The following is a 27,948-nucleotide window of genomic DNA, read 5'->3' on the forward strand; positions in this document are numbered from 1 at the left end:
TACTTGACTTCCAAACGCCTGAACTAAAAACTATGAACATATTGCACTGTATCATTTAATAATCAAAGTGTGGGTGTATTGTGATATCACTTGTAGGATCACAGACAGATGTTCTGAGGAAAGAGAGGGCAGGAAAAGCTTCTTAAATACTTCATTTTGCCTGAAACCCTCCCTCACACCTGATTTCAGGGCTACTTTTGGCTATACCAAATGCTGCCGTGTGAAGATAAAATGAATTTTTTAGAAATGACTCTAGGACGTCAGCATAGCATGTAGGTGCCAAATGGAATTGAATGCAGGGCTGCTTTTCAAGTTCCTGCAGACGAGATCGCTGTTTGCTAAGGCAATTTCAGTTTAGCTCCCTGGGAGAGCAGCGTGTGAGATGTTTCTGGAGGCCAAAGATGCCCTTGCACATCAGGCCTGGGAGTATTTCCGGATTTCAATGTACCTCAATATTTGCTCATGCTGTATTTCACGGTCAAAGCCCACTGCAAAAGTTAAGGTGAGAATTCTTGTTGTTTTTTTTTCCATCTTTCACATTTACAAGAAGGTAGGGATGATTCCCTGCCAATTAGGAGGTCAGAAAGGTTCCAGAAGGCACAAGGAAAGGCTCCAGCAGGCATAGAACTATACTCCTTGGGATATTTAAAGTGTAAAACATAGCAGGCGGGTTTATTCGACAATCAATATCAAATCCAAAATGTTTTACATAATTTTAAAAGAACGAGAGACAAGCACATCCTTGCCTTGGTAGCATTTATTCAATATTTGAAATTAGCAAGAACCGGAAGAAGCACATATCAATCAAATACAGCCACAAAACTGTCCTGGATATAAATAAAGATGCACTATAAGAAATACTCACTACTGAAGGGACCAAGACTCTCTTAGATTTTACTACCTCTTAGCGACTAACAACTCCAACGTAAATTTCATTTACTCACAATAAAAAAAACCTTGACTTTTTAAAGAAAATACAGTTTCAATTCAATCATAATTTGCCTCACACGGCTCTTTCAAGGCCTAGCTTGACGACTGTTACGAAAGTGACAAAAACAAAGTCAAAAGAAGGTTTAGGCAAGGTTCAACAAAACAGTGCAGAAATACGTTATTTACCCATGCACAGAATAAGGCAAAGACTAATTTCATTCGGGTTAGGAATAATAAGTTGAACTAGTTTCTTTTTCACAAAACAAACATTTCAGACTTCTTTTTAAGTCACGGGTATACTGTACTATGCGTCATACTCTACATGGGTTTCCTAACTCTACTCAGAAAGCTGGTACTCGCACATTACACAGAAACTTCTCCTTGATTAGACTTATTCTGTGACAACCACAGAGATCAATCTGGGTGTCGTGATAGCGTCTACCGTGAAAGGCCAACACGCTATTGGAAGAATAGTTTAAGAGAGCGGAACGTACATTAAAACGTAGTCTATGGATTTCTCAAATTCCGTTTTTAAAATATTGTTTTTCAAACTAAAAGCTGCAGAAAATTAGTTCTTAAATATTCTACCGAAAACTCTTGAGCAGCTAACATTTTAAATTTCTTAAGCTTTTTGTTTTCTTAAAAATATTTAAAGGAGTGTAGTAGCCCATCTTTTTTGAAAAATAATCCAAAAAATGATTACAAATCTTTCGTTTTAATCAGTGTGACCAAGGGTTTGTCATCGGGGCTGTAATCTTCATAGGCGATGGGAGTCACATCGTACATCGCAGGCCGGGATTTCTTTCCAAATCTAAAATCACAGGGAGAGAGAACTCTAGTTAGATGTATATTGGATCTCAAGTCCTACAAATGGTGAGAAGAAGTTATGTTCAAGAATCAAATGGAACTACAAAAATACTCCAAGAAATATATTCTCTAGCAAGTACAGAAATTTAAGACTTCCTCATAGTAACACTGAATGAGTATAAATATTAGTCTTTGGTGCAGGAGGCAAGAAATGGATTTCACAAAACATCGAGTCCAAATTAATGTTGAAACTTATAGGTTAGTTAAATCTTGGCAAAGCAGTCAGGCACGACAGCTCCACAACAGGTTTTAAAAGAATGTATATTGATTTGTCTAGTTCTTCTGAGACCTGTAAGGATGTGGAGAGGACAGTTTCTTTTGCATCCACTCCAGAGCCTGGAATGCACAATGGCAGGGTGGTCCTCTCTGGACCGTGGACAGACAGCCTCTCCCGTGGGACTTACAGGAGGGCTCTGAAGGCTCAGCAGTCATCTGAGGTCCCAAGACAAGGAGAAGGGCCGAGGAAGGAAATGACTTCAAATAAGGAGGTGTTTGTCCACAAAAATGTGCCAGTTCCCACCATCCGATCCCACGTATTATTCCCCAACCCCCACATACACACGAGCCATTGTTTCTTCTCTAAGCACAAAGCCATTGTCCCAACAGATTTGCAGATTTCAAAATCTCCTTGACATCAGGACAGAGGAGCAGAAGCCAGGGGTATCAAAATCCAGTTTCAGGACCTCCTACCAAACCAGTGCTGAAATGGCGACTATTAAAATAAAGTCAATTCAACTTCTGGGTGGTCTTTTCCCATTCAAGATCTCACCTCCCCTAAAAGCTTCTGCAGGGCAACAGGATTTAAACAAATCTGCCACACCAACCCACCACCCCTCCTGCGTTTTACAGACAAAACTTAACTCTTTCAAGTCCAAAGGGGCCCATTAAAAAAGAAATTGTTAAAGAAGCTCAAATTTTAAAAAGGTTGGCAGGATGGGCACCCTAGGACATTAGGGGCTTATTCGCCACAGCTTACAACCCATTGCCCCTCCGTTCCTTTTTCTGCCTTTGATGTCTTGGAGAGTCTGTCTTCTCACACAGAGAGATGAGAAAGAGAATGGAGTTCGAGAAATGAGAAACATTGCATTCTTCCTATGATCTTTCATTGTTACACAGTCTTCAATCTTGTATTCCTAAAATTCACTCAAGACTTACTGGCCTTCCGGGGCACAATGGCACAAATCATGCCAGATGGGCACCAGGCAAAATGCAGAGATCAGGAGTTAAAGCATTCTGCCACCAAGAAACCCACAGCTATGACTGCAGCATTTAAAGGCCCTTAGTGAAATCGTGTCTAAAATGTGAAGCCTCCCGAAGGTCCGGGATGGTGCGTGCATAAAATGTGCTGTGGCTCCAGCCTGCAGTCTGTTTAGCTAAATTGAGTGAGGCCTACATAACCTGAGACCAGGAAAAGGGGCAACAGGCAAAAGCCAACTGGATCTTAACACTTTCTCCCAAGTCTGAAAATTGCAGAGGGTGCTTTAAAGGTGCAAATATTTTGACAATCTATTTCTCATAAAGTAAAGAGATACATTGGTAACAATATACCACACACAGAATTAATTTCATTAATTTTAATGGTATAAAAAATTTGAAGTTAGAGGAAGATACAATGCGGACCAAAGACAAGCACACTACATACAGCCTGCAAGCCAATTACAGCCTGCTGCCTGTTTCTCAAATAAAGTTTTATTGGAACACAGTGGCATCCGTTCGTAATGCCTCTGCTGCTTTCCCACTACAAAGGCAGAGACGAGTGGTCACAGAGACTGTCGGGCCCACAAAGTAGAATATTTTGAGGCCCTTGATGAAGACAGTGAGAATCACCCAGAGCGCCTCCCTGTAAAGGATTTAGTGTAGCGTCTGGCCATGTCACCCATCACAGAAGCACTGACCGAGTCATGGCAGCAGTAGTATTGATGTCACTGGCCTCTCAAACAACCTATTTGGTGATAAGTCTCGTATACCTGATTTCACTAGAAAAACGGAAGACACTGCGACCAGTTACAAGGCAGGTGAAAGGGTGTGCATTCCTCTAGTTCCGATTCCGCTGAAAGTCAACAGCTAAAACAATACCGCAGAGAATGTCAGGTGGATCTGACCTTGAAAAAGGCCCCAATCAGGAGATGCTATATGAAAAAAAGTGACCGTGTCCATTCACAGCAGTCCTTTTCTTGTTTGTGTTTTTGTTTTCTGTGATCAGGCACTTACAGCTGGTGGAGCAGTGAGCAATCAGGTGACCTTAGCTCCAGAACCTGGAGAACTGTGGCTTCACTCATGCCAGTGAGTGACAAATTCTCTCCAGCCTGGGTATAATAAGCAAAGTACCTACAGAACAGATGACTCTTAGGACAAAGAGGGGCTCCTCAACCGCCCACCACCTGATTGCTGACATCAGCATCACCAGACACTTCCTCAGTCACTCATGAATGACACAGATGACATTTTTTGTCCTGGACATTTTTTGTCCACTCAGTGTTTGTCCTGCATGGATACTGAGCTGCAGTCACTGTGATTCAATGTCACCTCCAAGCTAGCGGCTGAAAGACAGGCCATGAAATGAACATTAGCTATAGGCCGCTGCGTAAAACTAGCAAGAGTGTAACATCAACAGGACTACATTTTTGTCAATGCTTTCCTAGGGTTCCCAAGAAAAGGGAGCAAAAAGGTCCAGCCAGCTGAAGACCCAGGCAGGCAGGCCCTCTAAAGAGCCATGCTATAGAAACCACAGGTTATAACTGAATAAGCCTTTAGATGGGAACGTTCCCAGATATTTGGGTTTTACCTTCAGTCACTGGTGCATGTAGGAGCTTGTCGGTTAGGAATTCTGCTGTAGGTATTTTTTGACAAAAATCAGCACCAAATAAGAACCCAGTTTATACATGCTTTCAAGTTTACCCTTTCCTTCCAAGAGTATTTAAACTGTCTTCCTAGTAGGCTATATATGTGGGAAGCCCAGAAAAATCCACCTTCAACTATTCTGAGGCTGAAATAAAATATTCCTCCTCTTGAATACCCAAGGATCTTATTTAGCCAGCCATCCCTCTGGGCGTGGACAGACTCTGATTTGTCAGGCCCCCAGTACATCCTAGTATAAAGCCATGAATTCCGCCTCTTCCTGGTCAATTATATCTTTTCACGAAGACTCCTGAGCAACAAAGGAACTTTATTCTCCTCTCCTTTTCATGTCCTCTATCTCACATCCAGTCATCTCAGGATCCTGAAAATATTCCTGCAGGCTGGTTCCATTTCCTAAGTTGGTGCCCTGGGATGAATCCACCTCTCAGGCAGATAAAAACATCCTCTGCCAACCACTAACCAAGATCATCCATTCATTTCAGACCAAATTTTAGTAAGAACTCAAAGTTTAGTAAGGTCTGCTATGTGCCAGGACCCACTGGAGATATAGTAATAAAAGCCACTACCCTTTACCAACTAGTTGAGGAAAGAGTCAAGTAAACGATTAAGATAAGATTTGCAGAATGGTCTCAGGGCTTCCTGGAACCCTGTGTTGCCAAGTTGTCTCTTAGAAGAAGGATCCAATGATGAGCAGATACTTAGGACCCGACTTGAAGAGGGCTGAACCCTCTTTTCTCCCTCACAGTTGTAGAAGTAAGACTGGTGCAGCTCCCACAGAAAAGTTGTCCTTGCCCTACCAAGGCATGGGAGCAGATGCTCTGTCTTCCAATTTCTCTCCTCCACTGGCCAGAGTCTGGCTTTTGCTTCCAGTGGAATGGCAAGATCACTGTACGAGCTGATTCCTGGGTTTGGGGATTTCCTTTTGAAGAAAGCAAGATTTCTGAACCTCAGAGCTTCTACGCCATCCAGACAGAATTTAGATCTGTGTGTATCTTAATCAATATCAAAATATAATGTCCCAACAAAGACGATGCAGCCAATAGTTCCCTTGAGCCCCGATCTTAAGACACTAACTTTTTGCCACAGCACACCGACTTTCTGAATTGCGTGTTTCAGCTTATTCTCCAATTTAAAAAGAAAAGATGGCGTCCTTTAACATACAATACCACCATGAGTTCTGTAGTAAATATTCTTTGCAAAAGTCAACAAAATGTTAGGTTAGCTAACTTTTTTAACGTTATGATAGATTTAGAGAAGCAAACATAGTGTTATCTGTTTATACAACCTTGAATACTTATAATTTAATGTGATTGTCGTAACTGTCTAAGGAGGTAGAGTTTTCCCTTTTTATAGGTGAGGGGATTGTATTTGCGGAAGGTTAAATGAGCTGCATACAATCCAGAGTCAGACAGTGGAGCAGCTGGGCTCAATGAGGAACCTCAGACCCTCAAACACAGGTTCTTTCTTTGTGGTGATACCTCACCAACAACTTGTCCCTCCAGGAGTCTTTCCTCCAAAAAAGGACTCTCTTTTATGTAATATGAACTCCAACATCAGAATGATAGCTGGTTGTCATTTTTTTAAGGAAGCCCTTACATCAAATGGAATAATGCATATCCATGCCAACTGTCTGAAGAGCATCAGAGCTAAAGACATTCCAAAACGAAACCATTAAAAAATGTTTCATACGTGGTGATTAAGAATCAGACATTTATGGCACAGATAAACACAAACTAAATAAATGAATGTCTCCAATGACAACGGAAAGCTCGCAGCCAATTAAAAAGGGATTTGCTTATAACGCAGCCAAATTATCTACCGCCCCCTCAACAATATTCAATAGATTCATCAGTACCTTGAACCTATGTTTTATTCTGTGAAATCCTCTTGGCATGTGTCAAGTCCTGTTTACAACATAACGCTGGCACCAAGAGTGCACACGTGAAAGCAGCCTCTCCCTTCCTTCTCCTCCTGCCCCTGCAGCAGCCCACCCACCCCACCTGTCCCACCAGGCCTACCCGCCTCACCTGGCGTGCCGGATGGAGGCAAGGGCATTGCTGAACTCGCTGTCGATGCTGCGACAGTTGTAGAACTCCTCATAGGCCGGCCTAGACGAGCCCTGGTACTCGATGCGGCTGATGCGGCAAATCCCCACGATCAGGATGATCAGCATCAGGATGAAGGCGACACACAGGGCGCCGATGATGATGTACAGGGAGTGCCGTGGCATGTTGCTCAGACTCTCCGCCATGTGCCCAGACTTCCACTGGAGGTCTGCAGGCAGAAAGAAGCAGGGGGCTGGAAATGTGCTGCGGCTTTCAGCATGGGAAGGTCTTTCCTGTCCTTGCCTGGGTGACTTAACATCTAAGGGCTGCCCACACCGGGAAGAACGATTCTCTATGGATACTGCAGATCTGGGCTAACATCCTTAGTTATAAGGACCTCTTACAAATCATTATGGAAAGGCAGGAACATGCCATAGAAAAATGAGCAAAGGATAGAAAAGGAATTCACCAAAGAAACACATACAGAAAACTTAATTAGCATCTGAATTATTTTTTAATGCAATTCCTCTATCAGTTCCCAGCTATTATGTAAAATTTTTGATAACCATAGTTGACAAGGGTACAGAAATGGGGACTGTATAAACTTACACACAAACCTTGTGTGGACTAAATGGTGTACTCTTTAACCCAGAAATACCAGTTTTTTAGAATTTATGTTGAGAAAATAATTCTATAACTGCATAAAGTCCTGTGTACACAGATGTTCACCAGCATCACAAATTTTAAATGTTAAATCATCAACTATTGCACATTTAGGAAAAGGTGCAGAAAATAAGCACAGACACTATATACTCACCAAAGTTAATATATGTTCATATTTTACCATTTTTGCTTTACTGGGGGTTTTTTTCAGGTTTTTTTTTTTTAAGAAATAAAATGTTACAAGTATAGCTAGAGCCCCCACTCCCATACTCTCTCTTCAGTCCACCAATAGACAACACAATTTAGAAAATGGAAAAGGTAGGAAACAACCTAAATTTTCAACTCTTAGTTAGATGAAGAGATATTCATCAAACAGCAAAAGAATAAAAAATCACAATAAAAAGATTACCAAACAGGACCTGGTTGTATAGTACAATCGCCATGTGAGCTTAACACGCCTGTCTGCACACTGAAAAGCTCAGAAGGATGGAGTGATAATAATGATGAACATTTGTTGTCTGCTTACTATGGACTAAGCTCTTTGAAAACATCTCATCTCATCACTATAACCACCAGAAGATACAGCATTCTCTCTCCTCACTTTATAGATGAGGCTGAGAAAAACGATGTCATTTCCTGGCTGAGTTTGTTAAATGCAAGTCTCAGTTTGAGTTCTTAGATTCTGCCTCTCACAGCAATGTGCTAACAACAGTGATCTCTGGAAGGCAGGATTACAAGGGGTTTTCAGTTCCTTCTTTATACTTCTCAGGCTTTTCTAGCTTATTTTTTTTAAGAATATATTCCTTTTATAATAATTTTTAAAATAAGCAATATATTATTAGGTTGTGCAAAAGTAATTGCAGTTTTTGCAATTATTTTTAATCTTTTAAACCATAATTACTTTTGCACCAACCGAATATTTGACGAAATACTATGGGATTATCTTCCAATATAACTAGAGGAAGAATGTGGGCCTTAGGATCACACCAACCTTGCTTTTAATCCAGGTTGCAATATTTACTTAACCTCCTTTCGTTTATAAGACAGAAAGAGCACATATACCCCATGGGCTTGCTGTGAGCATAAGTTAGAAATCGTGTTTAAAAAGGTAAGAAAGTCCACTACAGGGCACATGGTATGTGGTCCCTAAAGAGGAGCACATGGGGTGGTGGAATTGGAAAGAATAAAGAGAAGGAGGCTGGTGTCCTCTGGGGCACATGCCCTGAGTGAGGATTATCGGGCATTGCCTTGTGCCTTTCCAAAAAGCACCAACCTGTATACACAGGGGGAAAAAATGGAAGGACAGGATGTAATCTCTGTGTCTGGCACAAGTCAAGAGTGTCACACAGGTCCTGTTTACAGACCTACACACAAATGGAACACTTTGAAACACAACCAGGATTTGAAAGGAAGCTGTGACAATTAAAGAGGGTTAGGGAAGACCATCCTCATACGGAAAAGAGAATACCTTCTCTGCTCATACCACCAGCACCACCTCCAGGCCATTACTTCCATGTTAGAACTCTGGGTGCCTGGAAATGGGATTCAGAGGTAGGTGGGAATGGGCCTGTCTTCCCATGAAATCCTCAGGACTCTTCCCACTGTTGCGTCTTAGGTGAGAGTATTTGTGACCCCTTTGGTGACCATGGTCCGAAAATCAGCTATTCTTGGCCTTGAAAAGTTAGAGTCTGCAGAAGGGCACAGGTAAACACCCAAACAAGGATCCAAGAATGCAGACCCTTTCCCAGAAGGCTAATGGAAAAATGACCCATGCCCCAAGCCTGGATGGTTCCTGAGAGTTAGAGAAGAATGGGACGAATAAACTGACTTCTGAGTTTGCGTCCAGATCTTCTGACTCCCAAGTTTTTCACCAAAGCTTCCCTCGTGACGTCTAGCTTTGCCATTTAAGCCGGCCTGCCTGAGCTCACAAAGCTCCTGGAGCTGTAAGACTGCCCATTCGTCCACTCACCTCTCCATCTGAGCCACCGCACATGCAGGCAGATGGACGACCATAAATCACTGCAAAGAAATGGCCGCGATGGAAGACAGAAGGTGTTTTGTGAAACGAGAACTAGGACTCCATCCCCAAACTGGCAGCCATCTCTCTTGGCAATATGTGGTGCACACTGAGAGAGACAACTCATTTTTCTGGCTGAAAGCGAAGTGTGACTCACTTGGTTTCCAAGTATTTCGACATTCTCTGAAAAATCCAGTTGTAGGCTGGAGTCCAAAACTCGCAGAGTACGCTCTAACAGCCATTTAGCATCAGCACAAAGGCAGCCGGCTGGGGCTGTTCCTGCTCCAGCTTGGGGGAGGACTCACATCTGATTGCCACAGTGGGGCCACATGACTTATGAGACCTTATGGTTGATGACTTCATGCGAATAGCTTCGACATCATGTTATTGTGTATACACAGGGAGTGCACGACTGCAAGGCCACCGCCGTGGAAAACTGACTGCCCTGGTTTATGTGATTGGCATGTTGTCCCAGGAGTGAGAAGCTGCCTAAATCGCTTGCATTTCTGGCCATCTGCTCCGTTTCCCAAAACTCTGCATTCCAAGCTGTTTTGACTTTCGGGATAACTTTCTGACAATTTCTCCTGAAACCTCTGCTACTACCCACCTCCCCCAGCCCTATCCTTGGCTTTTTCTACCTACTGTCATCTAAAACTTCTCTGAGAAGCGAATGTGGCTGCTTTTCATGCTAATCGGGTTAGTGAGTAGACAGGCTCGAGCTGAATACATCCACGACTTAGTCTGAGAAGCAGCAAATTTATCTGCACCAGGTGGCTGCAGCTGCCTCTCCGGGTCCAGGCGTTCTCATCATAAGTCATCGCTCTGCCGCATCTTGGGAGCCCCGCTGCATGAATCATTTACTATGTTGGCTACAGCGCAGCTCAGGAAGGACCATGCACCTGCACAGGCTGGGCTGGCCGGGATGATCTCATCAGCCCCAGCAGGTGCACAACCAGCAACATATCCCCACAAATTGTTCAGGAAAAATGTCGCACTTACGGGTCCGAGGGATCACTGGGATTTCAGTGTAAACTCAATCGATTTGAGGTTTTGTATTTTCCAAAGTGCTTTTGCATTGAACATTTCAATGGGTCCTAAACTGTCACCTTGAGCTGGGTGGAGGGGCGGGACCCAGAGCAGATGATCAAGATAAAAGGCAGCCAGTGGCTGAGCTGAGAATAAAGGCAGACCCACCAACAATCTCCACCCCATCAAACAGACACCTCATTAGATTCATAAATTTAATTCTAAAATATACCGTCCATATCCGTTTTTTTCATTTACCTAGGTGAATGAAGCTTTCTAGTTAATTTGTCCACCTATTTATTTAAAAAGAGTGTGAAAGTGAGTGAGTTGGGGAATAGATGCCACTTAGGTAAGTAGGTAATTTTTGAACCATCCGCTGCCTGGAACAAATGTGAGGGATTCCAAAGTTCTTCCTGTTTTCCACAGCTAAAAAGTTAACTGGACAATCAAAGCAGTCAGCGAGATTGAGAAAAGTTAACAACTCTTATTATAAATCTTCAGAAGAGGAAGGAATGGGAAAGGAGATGGAACAAATAGCTTATCTCCCTTATAGGGATTCAGTCACTGATCAAATATTAATTAAACACCTACTATGTGCCAGGTATTGTGCTGGGTACCTGAGATTAAGAGTGAGGGAAAACAGAGAGAAAATTGGGCTTGTAGAGTCCCCTGTCTTTTGAGATATAAGAATCAAGCAAATGATCACAAAATCAGTGTAGAAATACAAGTGTGCCAAGCCAGTGAGGGACAAGCTCGGGGTGCTATGGGAGAGTTCAAGGATAAGCTCCATCTCATGGGGATTCAGGAGAGCTTTCACGATGGGAGTTCACAGGGAGCTTGGCTCTCAGAGTGAGTGGGTGTTAATCAGGGATGAGGGGGAGCAGAGGAATCCCCATCTCAGGCAAAGACCTGGGAAGAGGTGAAGAGCAGAGCAAGGGACAGGAAAGGGGCAGCGTGGCTGCTTGAAGGAGCAAGGTGAAGAGTGGACAGGTAAGAAAGGGGTACCTCCCCATAGGATCGGAGCAGCCCACCGGGCCCCACAGGAAACAGCATGGCCTTTGATCTTTGGCCTTTGATGTATTTTAATAGGAGCTTAGCACGAGAAGGGATGGAAACTGGTGGGATGGAAACTGTGGCGGGAGAGAGGGTCTGCGTGTTCAGATTTGTACTTTGAAAAGATGCCTGTGCCTCTTGCAACCACAGGATGAACCTGGAGGATGTTATGCCAGGTGAAATAAGTCAGATATAGAAAGACAAATGTTGCGTGATGTCACTTATTACGTGTGATCTAAAAAAAAAAAGAAAGCCAAACTCAGTTAACAGAGAGTAGAATGGTGGTTACCAGAGGCTGGAGTGTGGAGGAAAAGAAGAGGTTAAAAAAAAAAAAGTAAACTAGAATGGTGGTTGCCAGGCACTGGGGGGAGAGGATGTTGGGGTTATTGTTTAACGGGTACAGAGTTTCAGTTTTGCAAGACATAAGGAGTTCTGGAGATGGATGGTGGGGATGGTTTCACAATGTACTTAATCCCACTGAACTGTATGTACACTTAAAAATGGTTAATAGTTAATATCATGTTGTGTGTATTTTGACACAAAAACTTGGGAAAAAAACTTTAAAAGAAAGAAGGCCGTATGCTTTTAGAATACTGAAAGAAAAGATGCTTCTGGCTGCATATGAAGAAAGGCTTTGAGGGGCCAGAGTAGAAGCCAAGTGGTATTTTAAAAATGAGCTAGACAAGCATAAACCATTGTGGATAAACACTCAATATATTGTAAGAATCAATATGTTCTTAAGCATAAAAGTAAAATGCTGAACAGTATTATTGAAAAGAAAATGAGGACTTATATATATACTGACGGATAAATCAAGAAAAATCCACAATAAATGGTTACTAATTGTTACTTTGGGGGAGTGAAGTGGAGGTCTGAATAGGGAAGAAGATTAATTTTATTTTTTTTAAATCCTAGTTTAGATAAAAATAAGAACCACAGAACCCAACCAATTTGTTCAATAAGGACTGCCCACATAACATAATCATTTGATGGGTTTCTTCAGACGTGATTTTGAGAAGAGGCCCAGGACACCACAAAGCCCTATAGAACTCCCAGCACATGCCAGACACAGCCTTGGATTACACGCTTCCGAAGGCAGGGGCTGTCATTCGTCTATATCCTGGGCACCATATTCAATGTCTGACAATAAGGGGCGCTTGATTACTGATTGACTGCATAATCCAAGATAGCCTAATTCACCTATTTCTCAACTGCAGAATAGCACTAACTCAAAAGTTTAACCATAGATTCATCTGATCAGTGCACATAACTGGCCAACTGTCAGTCAGCAAAACTGACTGTAACTCTAACCGTGTAAACCTCACAGCTCCTACACAGATGATACAAAACACCATATGTAAAGACTTAAAGGAATTTTGATTTGTAGACCTGGATTCTAGGAAAGCAAAATATTTATTTAAAAGAAAAAAAAAATGTGATCAGTCCCAAGGCAGTAAGAACGCGTGGCAGAGAATTAAAATTTCACCAGGGCTGTTTAGTTAATTTCCAGAATTCAGGGTTTCCATTTGCCTCCGAATATGTATAAAACACAAGTTATTTGAATGATCCTTTTGGGGTAGTTCTGGATCAACTATCTTGATGGTTTTGATAAATGTGTGCGGCCTGCTCAATTTCTACTGCTTACAATTGATTGGAGGGGTAAATAATAACTCTAAAGGGGCAAATTTCTAAGAAACATTCCTTACTGGAGTAAACACGGGGCACAGGAGGTAGCCATGGGACCACTAAAATGGTACAACTTTACATGGAAATCCCACTGAGGTCTCAGAACCTCTAGTGATGGCTGATGAAAAAGTGATTCATTTCCACGTGCAGCACCCTTCACTGGTGAGGGAACAATTTTCACGATGTGCGAGAACTTTTAAGTGTGTATTTGTGAGAATCCCACCTGTATTTTATGCTGAATTTCTCTTTTCCATGTGCACTAGAAAACATTCTGTCGTGTTTTGCAAGGGAACAGGCAAAAGGAAGTCTCTGCCTCATTATATCTGTGCTTCCTGGCAGAGTATGATATGACTTTGAGGGTGGAGCCTATAATTCTAGAGCTGGAAGGAAGAACACAACACTTTCATGTAGTCCCTCATTTTATGGGTGATGAAACTGAGCTCCAGAGATGGTTTTGCCATTGGTCGGGTGGCAAGAGCCTCAGGCCTAAAACTCAGGGTTCTGTTTTTGAGAGCCGCATTCATTCTAGTTACCACATTGTCATGCAGGGAATCCAGTCCCATTCCCCGTACAAGAACGCAGGACATGATGAGGCCAAAAAGGAACACCCACGGAGCCACAGATAGGGGAGTCATACCACTATATTCTCACTGGCTGCTGGGTTGGAGACACAGGAAGCAGGAGCCACATGATCCGCAACCTGCCATCAGCTTCTCTGCCAACCAACCAACCCCCAACATAGCCATGGCAGTTATATTAATAGCTAATGGCTAACTGGTCACAGCTGATGGCAACTAGTCACAGCTGATGGCCATCTACTACCCAAGCCAGCACCTTTCCAGGTGAGGCCGAGAGCCTGGAAACTGCTCTCTGGGACTTTGTCCCCATACACTTCCTGCACTTTTAATGGGTTTAAGTCATTTTCATGCAAATACTCATCAGAGTGATTAATATGATGCTGTCACAGGAAAAACTAATTCTAAATCACCTCAAAATATTACATTTGTGAAGAACACATGAGGAGAAGAAATGAGACACGGATGCTATAGAAGGCAGAAGAATGGTCTTCCAGAGATGCACATGTCATATTCCCCAGCATCTGTGAATATATTACCTTCCATGGAAGAAAGGGCTTTGCAGATTACAATGGAAGCAATGATTACATGGAAGATTTGGGGATAGAGAAATTATCCCGAATTATCGAGACGGACCCAGAAGTGGAGGTGTGAGGACAGGAGCAGAGGTCAGCATGATTGCTGGCTCTTTAGACGAGGAAAGGGCTGTGAGCCTAAGGAATGTAGGCAGCCTCCAGAGGTTGGAGAGGGCGAGGGAGAAGATTCTCCCTTAGAGCCTCCATCCAGAAAGAAGGCAGCCCCACTGGCCCCAGTCAGACCTATTTTGGACTTCTGCCCTCCAGAATTATAAGGTGGCAAGTTTGTGTTGTTGTCTTAAGCCATTAAATTTGTGGTAAATTATTACAGCTGCAGTAGGAAATTAATTAGGTGCTCAGGGACAGTATCTGAGAAAGTGACATTTAAGCTGATCCCCAGAGGCAGAGAAGATGCCTATGTTAAAATCTGAAGGAAGAGCGTTCTAGGCATATGGAACAGCAGAGGCAAAGGCCCTGAAGGGAGGAATGAACTTGACATGTTCAAGGAAAAAAAAGCAGGACAATGTCACCTGAAGAAGAGTAAGAAAGGGAGGCAGGCGATGTGGCCTCTGGAGGCAGGCCAATGGGCGTCTCCTTTACTGCCTTGGATGGCCCAGTAACCCTCTGGGCCATGTAACTATGTGGGCCACGGCTCTCTCTCTTCTCTGCGTACATCTGAGCCTTCCTATTGAGATCTACTGACCCAACCGGGTACCATCCAGGGATCCTCTTCTTGGTTTCAGAAGCTCTCAGATGCTCGCAGGGTTTAAAAGGGACCTCAGAGGCCATATGTCCCATGGCTCACACAGGACTGGAGGCCGCTTGTATCTATCTCACCTATCTACTGACGGGCCAGACTCTGCTTGCACTTCTGGTCCTTGGATCCATTCCATTTGATTCAGACCCAATTCTCTAGGCACTGGCTCCAGATATATGTCATCAAAAACTTCCTATGCATGTTCTCCATTGTTACACTCAGGTCAAGGGTGGAAGCATCCAACACTGGAACCCGCAGAGCCTAATCTGCAGTGACACTTATTTTAGCACATTGGCTAATGGAGAGATGCAAATGAGATCATCAAATGGAAAGCGCTCTGGTGGACAAACAGAGAGCCCAAGTGTGGACCAAGACATGTGACGGGCCCATCACCCCTGGCCGCTCAGAGTGTTCCGTGCCCTTGCAAATGCATCATCTAAAAAGACAACTGCCAAAGGTTCATCCTCCTCGGGAACAGCTCACAGTGTAAGAGCTACCATTGTGTAGAAAGAAAGAAGAAGGGCAACTAGCATTTATTTAGTGCCGACTGCATGGCAGAAATATGTACATATTTGCCTCCTTTAATTCTCACAGCAACCTTCTTATCACCATTTTCCAAGTGAGAAAGACAGGGTTCCAAGAGGTAATTTGTTTGTACAGGTCACATAGCCAGAATATGATGGAGCTAGAATATGTGGCCAACTTTTGTCCTTTTTATTATTCCATCCTTGTGTATCTTCTGCTTATATTATCATCACAGGAAGAAAGTAAAATTCAGATTTTTATATATATATATATATATATATATATATATATATATATATATAATATAATATATAATATATAATATATAATATATTAATACATTAATTAATATATTAATATTATGTTATTAATATATAATATATTAATATATTAACATATATTATATAATATAATACATATTATATTATATTATATATAATATAATACATATTATATTATATATATTATATATAATATATTATATATAATATATAATATATTATATATAATTATATATAATATATAATATATATTATATATAATATATTATATATAATTATATATAATATATAATATATATTATATATAATATATAATATATATATAATTGTAGGATTTTACTTCAGAATTTCCTGAATTCTTATCCATATTTTCTTATATATTTATCTTCACAATTAAGATGTAAAAGTTATAAGTAGATATTCTGCCCCAAGCTGCAAAATTTGTCATTTCACAGAATTACTAAATTTTAGAATGAAAACTGGTCCCATTTTATGGATAAGTACACTGAGGTTCAGCACAGTGAAATGCAGCCATACAATGAGTACCAGAGCCAGGACGAGAAGGCAGGTCCTGCAGACCCAACTCGACGAACTTTTCCACCAAAGGCTCCACCAGACTGGATTTATCCTACATGACTTCAGTCTTAATTTCCTACACCACATCACAGTCTTAGCATTTTTACCATTGGAATCCCTTTCGTTCCCTTTCTTCAGCAAGAGAGTACTTCTCACCTGTCTTCAGCAAGGACAGTTGGTCCTAATTCATGCTGTTTAGGAGCATTTGGGAAGGTTGAGGGAGAGGCCTAAAAATAATTACCTTCTCCCCCCTCAAGCTTTGAACCAAGAGCAAAGACAAAGAGTCAGCAGGTAACAGCCCAAACAGCACCTTCATTATTGAAGTTGAAGCTGGAGAATGTGGTCCATTTTATGGATAAGGTTTCCTAATATTGGCCTCCCCTGACCTCAGACACACTCTAAGAATCAGACGTGCCCATTCAGCCTTAATCAGTATGGACTACCAGTGAGGGGCCTGTTTTTGAAACACTTACAGCATGGAGGAGTAGAGGCAGAGACAGGCCAGCTCAGGAAGGAGACAGACAGGTAGACAGCTCAGGAAGGAGACAGACAGGTGTGGGGACAGAGCCAGGAGTACAGTTTCCAGGCTCTCGGCCTCACGCTAAAGGGTGCTGGCTCAGATAGTAAATGGCCATCAACTGTGATTGGATGGCCATCAGCTGTGGCTAGCTGGCCGTCAGCTGTAACCAGTAAGCCATGGGCCACTAACATAACTGCCTTGGCTACGCTAGCAAAAAAACGGGGGTCTAGCAAGAAGATGGTGGCTGAGCTAGCAAGCGCGGATTGCAGCTAGTAAGTGGGCTTAGTTGGTTGGCAGAAAAGCAGATGGCATGTTGCATATCGTGTGGCTCCTGCTTCCTGTGTCTCCTGCTTCCTGTGTCTCCAGCCCAGCCGCCAGCAAGACTATAGTGGTATGACTCCCCTATCTATGGCTCCGTGAGTGTTCCTTTTTGGCCTCACCATGTCCTACGTTCTTATGTGGGGAGTGGGACCAGAGACCCCACATGACACCCTGCATGACACAGGGCTATGTATACATACTGTATTTGCCTCCTGTGAAACTCACATAGTAAATGAGCTGTCTTTATCTGAATAAAGAGTAGGGGAGGGGGTGAGAGGACCAGAAGGGAGCTTTCATGAAAGATCCACCTGCCACGACTAATTTAAGTAAGAAGGAAACACCTTTCAAAGTCAAATTCTTAGCAGTTTACAAAACACCAGAAAACCCAATTCCCCCGTCATTTCTCATTTTCACCTCAATCCTAGCAGATACTTCATTTCAATGTATAAAATCTCAATTGTGATGTTTTCAAACTTCTGTTAGTTCACCTTTAGAGAACACTTAGCTCTAAGCAGCTCAAAATGTTTTTCAGATTTTCTTTTATGCTCATCCTCACTGGACTTTCCTCCAGGCAACTGATGGAACCTAATACATCTGAAAACACTTGAAGACATAAATGCAAAGTGAATTTACATTTGGTGTGTTTTTTTTTTTTTACGTTTTCAACACAGAGACTCTACTTGGTGATATGACTCTAATGTTTCTCTGTTTAGCACATTTTTGGCTGTAGTAGCAGCACTGAACTCTGGACGACATCTACACATTCTCATTCCAGTGGAAAGGCTGAATTCAGACTCAGGAAGGAGTAGAGGTGGCAAAAGGCCCCAAGCAAAACTGCAACACTGGGATTCGGGAGACAGGGTGACTCAGGTGATCTCTGGGACTTCACTGCCTCATGTGTGAGTGGCATGAGGCTGGCTGGGCTGGTCGGCATCCTCGTCTTGGTGACTGAAAGTGTGAGGTTAAATGCCAGCAGCTGAGCAGCAGCAATACTTACGGATTTCACAGTTTGCTCCCACCCAGCTGTGTGGGCAGTGGCAGGTATAACCATTGGGCTGGTCCAGGCAAGTACCGGCATGATGGCAAGGGTTACTGTCACATTCATTGATGTCGATGTCACATTCTTCACCTAAGTAGATAAAGAGAAATGGCAGTGAGGCTGTTAGCTGCACCAGGGGTTCTGTCACCCATCCCTTCTTTGGCAAAGCAGAAATCCGAGGCTGGGCCCATGATCATCAGCAGCGGCGCCCAATGTGCTGTGTGTATAAAGTGCAGAACTCTCCCAGAATGTCTGAACAAAGCTTTCGAAGTTTATCAGAAAAGCAAATTTAGGTTCCTAATGTTATTAAAGGAATCTATTTTATTTTGTGTTTAATCAGCTGAATCGTTTCACCTTTTTTCCTGAAACTCCAGAAAGCCAAAAATTCAGTTTACGATTTTTTGTTTTTTCAGCCAAGTGAAGTGTCTGAGTGTGTGAGTCTGGACATTTCACTATTTTCTGGAGAGTGCTAAGGCACAGCTGTGTGCCTGCACTGAGTCCAGTTAGCAAATGTACCCACTTTCCAGGTCCCTGGGCGTGCTCCTGGAGGGCCTGAGATGCCCGGGAATAGCATCAGGCCATAAGGAGAGGCAGTTGTGAAGTCTGTGGTTAACCTAAATTGGACATAATCATCCCCTGGAAATGGTGGCTTGAGGGAAGCTCACATCCACGCCAGTCTGTCTTTCCCCCATAAAGAAAAATGTGACCTGGAGCTCCTGACCCTGCCTAGACCCAACATTTTGGGACATCCTTGTCCCCTCGGGGAGAGCCTGGTTGAAACCGGAACCTAAGCTGACGTCACTATGGTTCAAACACCAATTTCCAGGGAATCGCTTGTTATTAGTGGTTACAAGGACAAAGCGGTCTTTCTGTGGCGTTAAAGCCATACCATGAGTCAATACAAAATGGGTATGCTTCGGAATTTAAAGGCATCTCGTCAAAGCTGAATAGAAGAGGATACTTCGGATTGAGGCAATCGCTCTTAAAAGATTGAAAAATGAGGAAAAGAAATATTTGCAAGATGCTTCCATTTGCTTAGATAAATGTGAAAATTGATGAAAGAAACAAAACAAAAAAATCAAACAAACCCTAGCACTACTATAGTCGTAGACTAAAACAAAGGAGCAAAATCAAATATTTGGGCCATTTTCAAATGGCAATGGTTTGGTGTACACTTGGGTAATTACTTCCAGGCTTCCTTAATTAGCACTGAAGTGTTTTTCTACCTGCCACTGCTTTACCTCACATTTATAAAACCACCATATGACACTCACAGACCATTTTAGAGGAGGAATCTCACACTAAAATATTTCATGTCTGTTCCCTTTCTCACTCTTTTCATACCTGGCATCTGACTCTTTCATTTTTAAAGTAAAATCTGTCAAAAGAAACATTTGCTACTTCTGGGTCCTACTAGGTTGATTATAATTCACTAGTGTCTAAGTGAATTTGTTTCCTGCAGTAAATATAGTCATTTACATCAATAGGAAAGACAAGAAATTGATCGCCTCTTACGAACCTATTTCAAGGGTTGTCTTTCTATTAATGGGGCAATCATTCTGAGTGAGCAGGGCATAGACTATAAACTATTACAAACAGTATTACATGGTAGACTAGTTGAAGAGACATATAAAAAAGAAAGTACTGAGAAATGCTAAAAGGATGAAATCAAAGCCCTCAACAAATATATACGTCAGTACTATTTTACAACCGTTTAGGAAGACAAGCTTAATTGAGATATTTACTAAATAATAGGTTTTTTTAGCTACCCACTGGAATGCTGCCAATTCTGAAATAAGATGCCCTGTTGGCTTTGCAACAATTGCCAACAGAAACAACCTGACTTCCTACTTCTATAGTTCGGCAAAATTCAAAAGCCCACTCTGCTACAGAAGTCCAGTGTCAACAACAAACCCTTGTACTTTCTTAAACTATGTGCAGTCCCAGATCTGTCCATCCAGTCCTGCTCTGGCCCAGAGCCTCCCCAGGGAGGTAATGCCAAATTCAGGGCCCAGAGCTATCCTAATGTGTGTATTGGTTCCTGGATCTCTAAGGGTCTCTAACATAGTCAGGAGAGGTCCAAGACTCCCAGATTTGTCTGTTCTTGCATCTCACTAGATTGGAAGGATTTGATCGGAATAGAGAATGGCCAGAGAAAATAAGATGAACTCTTTCTGCAGACATTTATCAAATATCTAAAACCCAGAGAGAATCCCAAACTATCCTACTCTGCCTTCATTATCAGTTTTATTACAGCCATTCTGGGGAGTAAATGACATCAGTAATGATATAAATTCCATGCCAGTTAAGGGTCCAAAGAACTAGCAGTTATTTCCACAGCACATGTGCTCTGGGAGAACCCTGGGTGATACACAGTTCGCAGATACCTTCAGATTTACTTTAATGGCCTATTTTACAGACTAACACACCTATGCTTGCAGTTGAGTCAGTTATCCCCTAGCTGGCTCTCAGTTTGATGCCTTTACTGTGTCATATGCTGGTGGTAGGAATATGGAGTGATTCTGATGATAGAGCCACTCAAGGAAAATTTCAACCAGAAGACGTCCCAAGGGGACTGCTCTTCTCTGCCTTACAGTGATCATGCTTTTTGCCATCAGTCTTGCAAGGTATTTGAAGATTTGTTATGAACTATGGAGAGCAAGTTTGGGTTCATATACATTTCCCCATATTAAGAATACTATATGTTTTTATATATTTCAACACCCCAACATTCCAGCTCCAAGCAATATGTATTCTAACTTACTTTACTAGAAAAATTCTTAGTATATTATATCATCTTTCTTTACTCATGTTTGACTTAATAAATATTTATGCTTTTGCTGGCTTGAGCCAGATGACTTTTTTCATTGACTTGCTTACTTTTTTAAAAAATTTGAGTTGGAGAAAAATCAATTGCTTTTAAATTGCTGTTGTGCTTGAATAACATTTGTAAAGAGAATACAAAATGCAATTTCTACTTGACTAAAGCTGGAAATCAAGAGTCTGAACTTTAAATCTTTCACAATTGATTTTCAATCTACTACTTTCTAAGGGGCAATATGTACCGTGGCTATCAAATTTGGTAGTATTTATGCAAATTTAAAAGTGAGCTGTTTAATTCTGTATGCTTTCCTCACATAAATTAAAATGAAAAAGACGAGACCAAGCCATTGCTCTTAGTATGTCCTTGGTTCAATAGAGCCCACACTGAATGATATCAATGAAAATCATTATAATCATAATAGCTAGTATTAAATACAGAGGGTGCCAAGAAAAGGGTATACACATTTTAAGAAAGGAAAACTGTATTAAAATTGTAATACTCAATATATACCAATAACAAAAGATGAATACAAGTCACATTTGACTTCTGCAATTACAAGAGGTGCTCAAAGTAGTTACCATCAGCATCCAGACATTTCTGATTATAGCAAACTACTGCTTGAGCAACGTTGACCAAAGTGTACACTTGTATACATTTTTTGGCACCCCCAGTATATGCCTACTATGTGTCAGGCACTGGACTGGGTGCTTTAACTATGGCTTCATACTTAACTAGCATTTTATTCCAGATGAAATGAATCTTTAAAAAGTATTTGGAACTTCTTCTACCATGATGGAGTAACTGGAGCCTGTCTTGCCCTACCACTGTAAATAATTAGACAAATGGATGAAATATGTATTTTTAAAAAACACTTTTAAGACATTGGACAACAGGCAGAGCATGACGGTGGAAGCTGAGAGAAGGGAAACAAAACAGCTGAGTACCACGATCATCCTGGCTTTCCGCCTGGAGCCAATTTAGAACACAATGGTTTCACTGAGTTGAAGAGAACTGGATTTTGTACAGGCCCAGAGAGCTGTAATTTGCAGGACAGACTACCACAGAAGATAGAGGCACTCAGAAAAAGAGCATCAGTAGTAAGCTGCAATCTTCAAGTGTGTTACTGAATACTGTGCATGAGTAAATGAAATTCCACGGGCCTGGGAAACAAGACGAAAGGTGAACAGTTCCCAAAACTTATGGAGGACTGTGAGGGATTCAGCCTCTCACAAGTCGAAGTACAGATATTTCACTGACACCCTTCCTCCTCTCCCAGTGCATTCACCTTAAAAGTAGGGCATGACAATCCCCCGAGTGAAAGCTACTATCGACTCACTCCCGAAACATAAAAACAAACCTTGAAAGGATCAATCAGGTTGGCAAGTAGCTTACTCACCACAAAAAAGGCCAGCACTTTTAAAAGAAAGACAATAAACCCAATCACTCAACAACTTCACTAACAATGACCAGCATCCACCAAAACTTATTAGACGTGCCAAGAAGCAGACACGTGTAACCCATAACCAGAAGAAAAATCAGTTCAAAAGACAGAGGCCCAGAAGTAATAAATGATGGTGAGTAAACAAGGAATTTGCTCAAAATGTAAAGGGAAACATGGGGGTGGGGAGGAATGAAGGTAGAAATGGAAGATATAAAAAAGAACTGAATGGAACAGCTAAACATGAAAAATACATCAAATTAAAAATAAAACAATACAGTGGTATTAATATATTACATGCTGCAGAGTAAAAGATTAATAAGCTTGAAAACAGAGCAATAGAAACTACACAAACTGAAGCTCGGGGGAAAATGTTTTTAAGCTCAACAGAGACTCAGTGATCTGTTGTACAATTTTTAGTAGTCTAACACAGATGTAATATGAGTCCCAGAAGAGGGAGGAGAGACATAAAATAATATTTGGTGGAATAGTGGCTAAAAATTTTCCAAATTTGATTTAAAAAAAACACTATAAGACCACAGATCCAAAAAGTGCAACAAACCCCAAGCAGGATAAACACCAACAAAATCACATTAAGGCACATCATAATCAATTTGCTAAAAAAAAAAAAAAGCCAGTAATAAAGGGAAAATTCTAAGAACAGCCAGAATGAAGACTTCTGCTTCCAAAAAGTTGGAGCAGAAATATGTTTCTCATTCTTCCCAGTAAGTACAAGTAAGAACCCCAGACATTATACAGAGAGTGCCCAAAAAATGTACACACATTTTAAGAAAGGAAAAAACTATTAAAATTTTAATGCTCAATATATACCAATAACAAAAGATGACTATAAGTCACATTTGTCTTTAGCAATTACAAGAGGTGCTCAAAGTGGTTACCATCCGCATCCAGACACTTCTGATTACGGTGAACTACTACTGGAGCAACGTTGACCAAAGTGTCCACTTGTGTACATTGTTCTTGGCACCCCAGGTATATAAAACAAACAAGAGAAGATCTGAGAGGTCACAAGGAGATAGACTGGCTAGGAACCTCAGAACCCAAGTCACGACCTGCTGGTGAGCTCCCTGAGTTTTCTTTTGGCCTCATATGTTCCAGACTAAATGCTGGAGAAGCCAGCAACCAGAAATGCCAAAAGATGCTGGGGAAAAGAGCCCCGACTATATAACACACTTATAAATAATCCATGGATCAAAAAAAAAATCTAAAGGAATCTAAAAAACAATAATAACAACAACAACAACAACAACAAAAACATTGAATTAAATGAAAATAAAAGCACAACATAAAATTTGTGGGACACAGCCAAAGCTGTATAGAAGGGAGAATTTATAGCATTAAATGCATACATCGGAAATGAGGCTAAGTCTCAAATCGATAATCTAAGGTCCCACCTAGAGATCTTAGAGAAAAGAGCAAAATAAACCGGGACTGAAAAAGCTAGTCTCATAATGTAGATGTGACATTGAGTTGAATATCTAATTATGGGACAACAATTTGCCTAATTCTCTCCACCAGTCAATTAGGGAGCTTTTAAGCACTTAATAGTTGGCCAAGAGTAAGTTTTGCTAAACCTCAGGTAAAACAAAAGAGTATTTGGTTCCAAGGTAACAATTTAAAGAGCAGAGACACCATTGTTCCCTGCACAGTGGTAGGTAGCATTTTATCAGCCTCTCTCTCCAATAGAATGCCAGTTCTCAGAATACAATAGGTTCTTTTTTAAGGGGGCGGGAAAGGTTCTATGATGAAATATATTTGGAAAATAAAACAAAGGCAAATAAGATCCTTTCCTGGAAGACCTCTCAGAATGCAGACATCCCTCGTGAATCTCCACATGGCATGTACCATATCCCAACTTTATTTGGCCACAGACACTTTTTCCATGGAGCAACTCACGGGACCAGCATTCTGTAAAACGCATTAACAGCACAACTCTCCAAACAACTTTAGGAACCATGCTATGGTCCTTTGCAGTTTAAAAGATTACCAGGGCTGAAGAGAAACAGACATCTCTTGTTTTCAAAGGCCAGTTGGTGTGATGTTTGAAGCTACTTTAGTGGAAGAGTCCTATTGCTTCCAGTGATCGTGCTGAGTGCCACAAAGAAAGGGCTGTGGTGTGGGATGGGAAGTGGAGAACAGAGGGGACTGGGAAGTAGCAGATAGAGGAGAAAAACATTACTGAGGAGAACCTGAACTGGGGTGCTCAGGAATCAAGCAGGTGGGGGCCCAGTACAAAACTGGAAAGGCTAAATGGGGCCACACCACCCGGGTCTTGTATCAAGGTAAGCGCTTTCACCCTTCTCTTAAAGACAGTGAAACACCAATAGGCAACTTTTAAGTAGGGAGTGACAAGATCAGATTTGTATTTTATAAGGTCTCTACAATGTAGAGAATGTATTTGGGGTGAAGGGTAATAGGCATGGGGAGACAGTTGGGAGGGGCTGCACTAGTGCCGACAGGAGGTGAAGGCAGCTTGGTGTTGGCTCTCGGAAAAGTGAGAGGCTCTGGGGGTTTTCAGGGCTCCTTGGCAGTTGGATGTCAGTGATGGCAAGGAAGAGGAGGCTACAAAATTTATTCCCCAGTTTCTGTCCTGAGCAGCTTGAGGTGGTAGTAATACCATTTAATGAGCTAGCCAATATCTAAAAGAAGGGAAAGGGAGAAAAATCTTTAAGTTTGAGGTGTCTTTGAGAGACATCCAAGAGTGAATGCTGAGTAGGCAGTTGGAGATTTGCTAAATATTCTGGAGATGCGATAGCACTTTATTTCCCATAAGATACCAAGATAAATGTCAAATGGATTAAACATTTGCACGCACAAAATTAACTCATACATGATTAGAATAATATAGAAGAATATAAAAACTTGATACATAGGCTCTTTCTAGCATAAAACAAGAAAAAAACAAAAGAAAATATCAGGATTTAATTACATAAATTTAAATATGATATATGGAAAACAAAACAAACACTTTATGTACATTGAAAGGGCAAATGACAGCGGAAAAATATTTGCAACCTACGGCAGATAAAAATGTGATAGACTTATTATAAAGGGCTATTTCAAATCAAGAATGAAGGTTAACATGAATGGTCTAGTAGAATAGCAAACAAAGGATGTGACTGGGAAGTTCATAAAAGAAGAAACACATATGGCCATAAACATATTTAAAAAGTATTCAACCTCACTAGGGATCAAAGACCTACAAGTTAAAACAACACTTAAACACATTTTTGGCCACCAGAATGACGATTGTCAGTATTTGTGTGAAAATGAGGAAACACATGCTCGCGGGCACTCATGGAGGGAGTGAATATCGGTACAGTGCTTTCTCTTGGACAGTAACATGGAAACATGGAAGGATTCTCCCGGACCCTGGGTTTCATTCTTGGGAAATTAGCTCAAAGAAATAATCAGAGAGGTACACAAAGATGCATATTCAAGAATATTCATTGCACTATTGTTTATAATAGGCAAAAGTTCTCAGCTCCCCAAAAGCTGAATTGACAATGGGTTTAGAAACAACAACAAAAAACACAAACAAACAAAAAAAAACATGATTATTTCATATAATAGACTAACGTGCAGCCAGTAAAAAAGATAAAACAGAAGCATATTTCTTTGTGCGGAAACACATTTATGACACACATTTCTAAGTGAGAAGGAGGGTACAATCTAGTATGAGCAGTATATTTGCTTTTATGTTCAACTATGTGTGCATATTGCATCAAGATGTTACCAGTGGTTATCTCCTAGCTCTGAGCAGTGCAGTTTTAAGTGGTGGGTGTTTTTTTTTTTTCCCCTATAGCACTATATTTTCCAATTTTTCTTCCAGGCTTTTTATTATTTGTGGGGTAAAAATATCAGGGGGGAAAAAAACAGAATGCTTCCCCAACATTATTTTTGCATCCATTGATGAGTATAAATGTCTCTGTGTGTTTATAAACCAGTCAGCAAAACAAAACCATCTGTGAAGGATTTTCTGGAGTGAACCCACTCCTTGGTCCAAGGAAAACCCAAAAGGAAAACACAGGATGTGACACAGATAAATAGAAAGAAGATCAGAAGGTGCTTCTCCCACATCTCGACTGTTGGCCTCTTCCCCAGAAGCACAAATGGGACTCCCCAGGGATGGACTGGGGACCCAGGCTCTGGAAGTTCTCCCAGGCTTGGGAGGGGGCCACGGTGGGTCAGAAGGGAGAGGTGAGCCTGCAAGGTGCTCCCCAGCCAACAACAGGCAGCTTGTTATCCTGCAGCTGAAATACCCATCGCTTCTAGGGGCTCCCTATAGGTCAACCTTTCCCAACTTGCAAACCAGAGCAACCTGGTGGTTTTGTTGGTTGAACAAAGCTCCGAAAACATAGCTTGTCCCACGTTCATTATTTCACGACTCCCGCATTCTGTTGGCAAGGCAAAGGATGGACCCTTTTCTACCCCAGTGGTTCAGAGTTCTTTTACACATACATAGAACATTTCGCACCTAGTTTTGGGAATTCACAAACTCCCTGAAGCCCATAGGAAGTAATTTAGAAGGAGCCTGGGTTGGGCTGGGTTCCCTAATCTACAAGGGACTCTTCCCACTCAGAGCTCGATGGCACCAAAGCTCCTTTTGAGCCGGTCCTGTCCTCCCTACCTGCTTTGCCCTCAGGCAGTTTTCCCTCCCCATTCCACTCCCTCTCTCCACATCAGTAGTATCTGCACCTTCACTAACAATCAACCCGGAACCTGGAGTGTCTCCTGGGCTTCTCACCATCACTTATCTCTTTATTTTTCAAAATCCAGTCGCTTTTACACAGAGGATACATTTGACGCTCCCTTTCCCCCTCTTTCATTAACACAAACCATACACACCTGTCTTTCATGTCCCACATTTCAAAGCTATAGCTCCAAAAATGTATAGCAGTGCCAGTCTCAGCATGTCTGCTATGTACAAACGCTGGTTTCAGAGGAGCCTCATGTCAGGACAAACAGTCCACTGTTTAAACACAGACCTTCATCCCAGCAGTGCCTATGTACATGGTGAAAGGATATGTATATAGAGAGTCCTGGGCTTTTAACAGATGCAATCTAAGGGATTTTGCAGTAAATGTGAACACTCAGTTCCTGGACCACTTGCCTGTAAACCCTGGTGTGCAGACACACGTGCCGTTTAGGCCTTCACTGTCGCAGGTGCCTCCATTCAGACAGCTGACATTAGCACAGGGGTCCTTGTACGACTCACAGTGTACCCCTGTGGAGAGAGAGACAAAGGGTGGCTCGTTAAAAATGTCCAGCTCCCATGGCCTTTGAAAGCAAAGTGTTTGAACAGCCTGTACCGGCGTGAAAGCAGGGTCCTGGCGGTGTGTGTGTGTGT

At 41.7% G+C, this 27,948-nt stretch overlaps 1 protein-coding gene across 1 annotated transcript in view; it reads right to left on the bottom strand.

Annotated features, from left to right (window-relative positions):
* Window positions 1–739: 739 nt before the first annotated feature.
* The window catches only part of DNER (delta/notch like EGF repeat containing), a 274,119-nt gene continuing 246,910 nt past the window's right edge, over window positions 740–27,948 (bottom strand). Inside the window, exons 10-13 of the mRNA XM_081051089.1 lie at window positions 27,712–27,825; window positions 18,274–18,405; window positions 6,684–6,930; window positions 740–1,741 (exon numbers count right to left, since the gene is read on the bottom strand). Coding sequence (XP_080907215.1) covers window positions 1,630–1,741; window positions 6,684–6,930; window positions 18,274–18,405; window positions 27,712–27,825 — 605 coding nt within the window. The 3' untranslated portion in view covers window positions 740–1,629. The remainder of the gene's footprint in view (window positions 1,742–6,683; window positions 6,931–18,273; window positions 18,406–27,711; window positions 27,826–27,948) is intronic.

This window comes from Rhinolophus hipposideros (genome assembly GCF_964194185.1).
Source record: "Rhinolophus hipposideros genome assembly, chromosome: 6".
In the NCBI taxonomy this organism is placed as follows: Eukaryota; Metazoa; Chordata; class Mammalia; order Chiroptera; family Rhinolophidae; genus Rhinolophus; species Rhinolophus hipposideros.